Source organism: Toxorhynchites rutilus, chromosome 1, assembly GCF_029784135.1.
Source record: "Toxorhynchites rutilus septentrionalis strain SRP chromosome 1, ASM2978413v1, whole genome shotgun sequence".
Lineage (NCBI taxonomy): Eukaryota > Metazoa > Arthropoda > Insecta > Diptera > Culicidae > Toxorhynchites > Toxorhynchites rutilus.
This window is the reverse complement of record NC_073744.1, coordinates 2,466,022-2,473,720: the sequence shown is the minus strand read 5'-3', so window position 1 is coordinate 2,473,720 and position 7,699 is coordinate 2,466,022. Positions and strand designations below refer to the sequence as shown.

The 7,699-nt window shown below is 44.4% G+C and overlaps 1 protein-coding gene across 2 annotated transcripts; it reads left to right on the top strand.

The window, feature by feature from the left end:
* The first annotated feature begins 302 nt into the window (after positions 1-302).
* Positions 303-7,389, top strand: LOC129767865 (zinc finger FYVE domain-containing protein 26 homolog). 2 transcript variants are annotated; one of them, XM_055769111.1, is made up of 4 exons: positions 303-674; positions 741-6,593; positions 6,655-6,776; positions 6,837-7,389. In XM_055769111.1, exons 1-4 carry the CDS (start codon positions 615-617, stop codon positions 7,273-7,275), a joined length of 6,474 nt encoding a protein of 2,157 aa, XP_055625086.1. In that variant the 5' UTR covers positions 303-614; the 3' UTR covers positions 7,276-7,389. The 2 variants fall into 2 exon arrangements, with proteins under 2 accessions (XP_055625086.1, XP_055625095.1); XM_055769120.1 differs by having other exon boundaries at positions 728-6,593.
* The last annotated feature ends 310 nt before the right edge of the window (positions 7,390-7,699 follow it).

The window sequence follows — 7,699 nt, the reverse complement described above, 5'->3', positions numbered from 1 at the left end:
GAAAAATAAAAAATAAGAACACATTGTTTACTTCAACGACTCAGATGACGTCACTAAAAAATGACTGATCCACAGTAGCTAGCCTTGTCTCTGTAAGCCGTGAATCGTTCCGAAAGTGGCTTGCGGAAAAAACTTTTGTTTTTGTTTTTTTCGCAGTTGTATGACAGCTGCGATGAAAGTTCGAAATTCACCGCCCTTTAGGATTAGAGGCGAACGGGCAGAATGCAAAATATTCGAACTCGTTCGGATTGTGAAATCCAATCAATCCAATCGCCGATCGTGAACCGGAATGAGGAATGACTCCAAACAAAGCATTCCCGGCCATACTTTATTGCAGTACATAGATAGTGCTACATGGTATACTTGTGTGGGTGAATTCATTGCTTTTGTTCAGAATCAAAACAACTTTTTATATGGGTTCAGTCAATGTAAACAAACGCATTCGAGATGTAAAATCTCGGTCAGTCGTCATCTTTATCTGTTGTAGTGATGTAGTTGTTTTTGCTCAGCGGTCCGAAACAATAAGTGCACTGACTGGTTCTGTTCCAAAGGAAGAACATTGTTGCTGCTGCTAGTAACACCAAATAATTGTGATATTAAGAGTTAAAATCGAAATGGACCGATTCAACGAATATTGGGAGCTGTTCTCGGACAAGAGTGTTCCCATTGGAAAGGTAAAGGCTCCCCCCGAATCATCATCACTGCCACTGCTATGACTCATTATCAGTATATTCTTGCAGGAGCTGATAACATACTACAAGACACTGCATGAAAACGAAGACGGGGCGCCCCTATCGGAGCGATGTCGCGAGTTTCTGCTCAGGAATCTGCTAGCAAATCCTTATCCCACATGTCAACTGCTACGATTGTTGGCCACATCGAGGATACCGCTGAAAAATAAGGCTCTGCGAGATATTTGTGATTCCGGAATGGCGAAATTCGCTGAGACATTCGAGCAGGAAAATGTGGACAAATGCTACAATTTAGTGGCGAATAATTTACTCACCACTGATGCTCTCAATCGGTTGATCCCGTTCGCATTGCAGCTACTGGAGGAGAACAAAATAGATAAGGAGAATCTGCTGTTGGCTATGGTTTCGAGGAAATCACCGAAACTGCTGAAATTGTTTCTCAAGCAGATGAAAATGACATGTGAGCAGCGATATTTAACGGAAATTATTGACGACAAGCAACATTTTATAAATAACGTTCTCAGTACAGAGGACAATATTTTTAAGATTCCCGCGGTCAGAGACTACATTCAATTGTTTCAATTAATGCAAAAAATGAACAGCGGCGAGTCGATTGGTTATATCTCTAGCCAATTGGACATTCCGAAAAATGGATGTCTAAGGGATTACTTCCTGGAGATGAAACGGACCCAGTGTCTTCAGCGTTTGTTGGAAGGACGAGAGAACCGTCCCCAGATTGAGGATTACGCGGAAGAAACCTCTGTGATTGGTTTATATTTAAAAATGAAATCGAAAATTACTGCTTCTCATTACGAACAAATATTCGAGGCAATTGTTGAGAATGAGCGACTGAATCGAGAAATTTCGGGAAAAGTTTGTCCTACTGAAACAGAAGTTCAACAGCCGCGCGATCTCAAGTTGTTGCAAATGTTGATGATTTGGCAGTATGTTATAGATGCAATGACTGATTCTTCTCGTCAAAAGAACTCCGGTGTTACCCTTCAAAGCAATGTTAATAATATCAAAGTGATCTTGAAGTCTGTCAACGATACTCAAACATTTATTGAGCTGCTGGAGAGCGTAATAACATTGCTTTTTGTGCGCTACGAACACTTGCCAGAGCGAGTGTTTGGTCAAGTGGGTTTCATATGTTCAAGCATCGTGCTGGAAGCGATTCTGAACTGCCTTAAGCCTGTTGCAACTCAGAAGAAACATGCTGTGAATTATGATAATGCAAACGACGAGTTGAAGCAACGTCTAACAAGTTGCTTGGACATAATCAATGATACTCTTTGGAGACTGTCGCTTTTCTCCAATTTATGCACAACCGAAGAAGCTTCCCTTCGATTAACGGATATTGATTCCGGCTCTATAATCATAAAAGTACCAGACGTGGCTCAGGAAGAGGAAGATAACATGTTTCACAGTGTCGAATCTCTCCAGGATCAATCGCATAAATATACCACTTTACCTAAGCGGAAACAAACCAAACGTCGTCAGCCCTCTCAATTGTCCTCCAGTGGCTCGACCGGGAATAGGTTTCTGATGCAGCACTCCCTTCCGCTGCCCAGTAAAATCGACACAGTGATAGATTCCTCGATTAGTGCAATCATTCCAAGGCCGAAAAGTATATTCGCAAAAATTATCGGATCTCGGGAAAAACTTGCCACTCTTTGCATGGTCAGTAAGAATATTGAGGTCGCAAAGGAGATCATAAACAGCGGAAATCTTAGCCACACCGCGGTTGGTCAGGATATGATTTTTTTGGAGAATTTCACCCAGATCAAAAGCAAGCTGTCGAGTTTGACTGCTAGCTATGACCGCATGCGCCAAGAGCAGCACGATGGCAGCGCGGGGTCCACGTTGGGCGATATTCGCTCGAGCACAGCGATCGGATTCGAGGCCTCCAAGATTGTCAGTACGATCGAAACGTTCTCGATCAGTCAGAAAATTCTGCAGACCGAGGAAGACCACCAACTGTTGGAAAAATACATCGCCCAGTATCCGTTGCTGAAGCTTTTCCGTGGCGATTCCTTGCGCAATATTTACACGATGGATCTGCTCTTGGGAGTTCCGATGGGGTACGATTTGAATCTCAGCATGTATAATTTGGTCTCGAAAAGTTTGCACAAATCAAAATGCAGTGATGCGTTGAGTTTTGCATACGTGGGGTTTCTGAAACGATTGCTCGATGATATGCAGATGTTTAGGACTGTGGGTTCCACGGGAAGGCCTTCTGTCACCTTCCATGATTTGTTGAGTCGCGAGGTATGTCCGTTGAATCCCGTGCAGCTGAAGCCGATTCTGGAAGCCCGTCGCGATCTGATGACCTTGGGTTCTTTGGAAGATCTACAGCTAGGGGAAGGAAAGGCGCCATTGATTTTGCCTGTCAGGATACAAAAATTCGTGGACGAGGCGGAAAAATTACTCGGGCTCCATACGGAGTGGAAAGATTCATTGAGAGCTGATGATATCGTTAGATTGGATTTAAACAAAATTGTGAGCGAATTAGTGTTTGACGCGCGAGTACCTTTAAACGTTTTGGAGCCCCTAACGAATGGAACCAACCTCAATCTGGTTTATATTATTGCCAAAAACTTTCTGTGTGGAGCTCAAGAGAAGAGTAGCTTTGATCTGTTGAGTCATGGGCCTGATGTGCTGGAATATGTATCGAAAAAGAACCAATTGCTAGGAATTATCCTCAAGGAAATTACGAATGTTGATGGTGGTAACAGCTTGTTGAAAAATTTTAAAAATCTCTCATTTTTTGATGCGCTAGAACCTATGTATCAGTACAGGATGTCGGCTGCTTTGGATAGTGATCGTTTTGATCTAAAACAATGTGATGTTTACCAAGATTTGGATGATATTCATCGATTGAAATTGATCGATTCCGTTTTAGGAAGGAAGCAAAGAGAGCCACACAACCGACTCCATAAACTACGACATGAGATCGTTACTCAGCTGCTGCAATCCAATAGTACAGAGCTGGAGATCCCATTCGAAAAAATTCTCCAAAATACTCACGACATCAATCGTAAGGCGGAATATCTACTGAAATGCATTGATCGTATCTCCTGTGCCCAAACCATAATTGATACGATCAGGAGTATTCTATGCTCCAAGCATCGTGGCGACCTGACCGGTGAGCACGAAGAATCTCTGAAAGAATGGCTGTTCAAACTGCAGATCTACGTGGAAATCGGCGAGGCTTTGGATAACCGAGACTGGCGATCGATTCATCATCTTTCCGAAAACAGTATGGATCAAATATTGCTTCAGCTCATGCTGTTGAACTTGCTTGATTTGTGCTCTCGATGGATTAGTGTTCACTCGTTGAAGTGCGATAAATACGGAGAGTTTCATGACATCTTCACTCTCGCCGTGACGAGAGTTGCCGCTGAACAGCAGGATTGTTCGACGCTTTTCACAATCATCGAAGGAATGCCGAAGGGGAAGGTGATTCGCTTCTATGAAACCGTCCTGTCAGGAGTTAAAAATGAAAGTGTGATTGAGCATGCCGTTGGATATTTGGAACAATTCGGAGAGAACCACAAAACATACCAGAGACATCGTATTTCATTGAAAATATTTAGTCATCTTCCGGTGGGTGGTGCGAATCGACCATGGAATCTTATCAGCAGACCTCTGCTGATAATTGAACAGTATCTGATGAATTCAAAGTTGGAGCTGTTGGCCATCGTTATGGATTCGATTCGTCCTTTGCTGAAGGATCACGTATGTCAGCAATGTTTCGAGCAAAGAGAATACATCCGAGATTTACGCAATCGTTTGAATGGATCTATCGATCTGGATTCTAGCCATGACGATCAGTTCATCACAAACGAGTGCATAGACTGTCTGTTGCGAATTTACGCCGGAAAGGCCTTGGATTATCGTGTGTCGAACGACTCGGGAACTTCGGGAGAATCGATGCATGATCAGAGTATGAACGCTTCCAGTCTGGATTCTCTGTGCGGGGCGTTTGTGATGCCAAAGGGAGCTCCCACCAAAGACGAATGGGTTCGGGATGAGGAGGCTACCCTTTGTATGTGCTGTAGGAGGAGCGTATTTTCGATGCTCAATCGTCGTCATCACTGCAGGCGTTGCGGCAGGGTGGTTTGTCATTCGTGCTCGAAAAGGAAACTACAAATTCCGGAACTGTACGAGAATGTTCCGGTAAGAGCTTGCGATGATTGTGTGAGGCAGACTGAGGCTAAGTCAAATGTTCAAGCACAAAGTTCGGCGAAACCATCCGGTCCCAATAGCTCTGACGAATGGCAGCTTACCGGGAATGTGCGGAATGATAATATTATCCGAGAGGAATACAGCTACGAATATGCCCCCTCAACAAGCCAGTGTCTCGCGATATGCAATCTCCACAGTCAGAATGAGGAAATATCCAGCTTTCTGTTGTACCATTGCGCCAAACTGGAATCTCTCCTGCGTCCAATACATCCCGGATACCCGAACCCCGAGATTGATTATGCGTTGGTGGCTCGAATGTTGTTGAATCTCACTTTGGCAGCTAAAGTGCGCGGAATACAGTTCTCCGAAGCGGATAAGGTTAAGGAACATGCGGAGATTATTCTCTCGATCGTTAATAATGATTGCGAGTCGTTGCTTCTCCAAGAATCGATGAGCAGCGCGAATCTGCGCAAGTTGAGGGATGCTCTCGTTAAAGCGGAAAAATGGACACTCGCCCTTGAGCTGTCACTGAAGGGTGGATTCGCTACCAGCGGAGTGATGGCTGCTTGGGGTACTACAAGTCTCCGTGCCGGCTGTTACGAAACGGCGCGAGAAAAGTTCTCTCATTGTCTGCAGAAATTATCAACCGATGCCGACAACAGCACAATCCTCAATTGCATCGAATCACCGGAAACAAAACTCGCCAGCTACAGCACAGCAATTCCAATAAAGCGCCCAACCAAAAGTCCTCCACTGCTGCTGGAGATTATCAGCATTCTCGAATCGACAGCCCAAGCTCAGCCACCGGAAGTGATTGCCAGAGCAAGTTTGATTAAAAGCTCCAACACATCGCTTTCGTCCATAATTCGGAAGAAAAGCAAAGAAAACATTCCTCTGCATGAGCCAGCCTTGAATGTTCTCAACACTCTGTCCAGTCTGAAACATATCACCAAAGGTAACTTCACCGACTTCCTTCCGGAGAAACGAGCCGCGCGGATTCGTGATCCGGCGGCTTCCGCTACTACTGCTACTGGAAGTGCAGCGGATTATCTCCATGCTCTCGATTGCATCATGAGCACCCGATTCTTCGAGGAATCCATGTACTATCTGTTGACTTATGGAGCCCATCAGGATATCACCAATTTCCTGACCAAACACCGTCAGATTCTCCCCGCAATGAAGTACTCTCTCATGCAGCAGGTCGACCCGGAAGTGTTTCTCCAGACAATCGTTCTACCGTATCTCCGAAATGGTAGGCTCGAAACCATCATTCAGTTGATGAGCGGCATGGATGAGACGTTGCTATCGTGGAAGGACTACATCATCCACACCTGTCGCTATCTGGAAACGAATCAGATGCTGAACTGCTTGTACAACGTTCAACTGCTGCTGCGGGATCCAATTCGGGCCAGTATGACTTGTGTGCGGTTCTATTCTATGGGCGCGAAAAATTTCACCGATTTGGAGACGAATACATTCCACCTGAAGAATAGCGTGGCCCATCTACAGGCGGAACTGGAACTGTGCAATTGGGAGGAGGTAAGTGTGGATAGTTACACAAATCGCGGCGAAACGCACAAAAGTTTGCTGATGAAAATGGAGCCGCGGGAGCTGAATAATCATATCAACACAATCTTGCGACAGCTGGAGCTGTCCAAGTTTCTTTCGAATTGCGAGGCTAGGGGTAAGGATGTGATGGGTCTACTACTGAAGGTAAGGAATGACACCCTTACGATATACACGCTTGTAAACAATTGGAACTATTTGATTCCAGCTGTTTGTGGAGTCAACCAATGTGCCAACACTATTCGGGACGGTTCATGAGAAGTTGCAGTTGGCTGTTCTGGTTCTTGTTTGTGGACAGAACATCGAGGAAGGATTCGGGTTATCCTATAGGTAGTAGATTTCGTTCCACCTTTGATGCGCGAAATGTTAACACCAATCCATCTGTTTTAGAGTCATTCAAGATTTCAATTTGAACAGCCTGCGAGTGTACGGTTTGACGGCGAAATATTTCATCAACAACTCTCAAGTTGAAGAGGTTGAGAAGTTGATACAGGCCATCGTCAGCAACAGCTCGGTAACCGTTGATACGCACAGTTTCTGCGATGAGCTGATCAAAAACTCGGTTGAAGCGACGATTTCCGTCCATGGGAACAGTTCTCAGGTGAAAACCGCACTGGAGGCACTGATCAAACGGATCAGCGATGTGGGACTTAAGGTGCACTGTTACGTCGTGACGGGCCAGTTGAAGACTGCGTATTTGCTGGCGAACAAACACGGGCGCATTGGGGATATTAGGAAAATTCTGCGACAAGCCGAACTGCTGAATCAGGTACATGTGAAGAGGCTTTGCGAGACAAAATTAGCGACAGAGAGCGGGTCCAAGAAGTAGGCAGCTTCCGTTCAGGTTGGATGGTTTTTGTTTTGTTATTTTAGTACAATATATCATGTTCAAGACGGAATTATATGTTGAATATATAGGTTTTAACCATTTTTTTCGGCTAGATATTTGTAGTTTGATTTTTGAAAAAAAACAACAAATATCCGATATGCTCGAGCCATTTAAGACAAATGAGGGGCTTAGAATGAAAGGGGTGTAAGTGATTTCATCGTTTTCTCTACATCGATACTCTCTTTTGGTCATAACTTAGCTGCAAATATATTCCCAATATAATATAATGCGGAAGACAGGTCAGAGCCTGATCTATCGGATTCTATAGCAAACTCAAATTGAAACTTTTTTGCAGTTGACTTATTAACTGAAGAAAAAGTTGATGAAGAGAAATCGATCAAGTCACTCACACCCTTTGCATTCT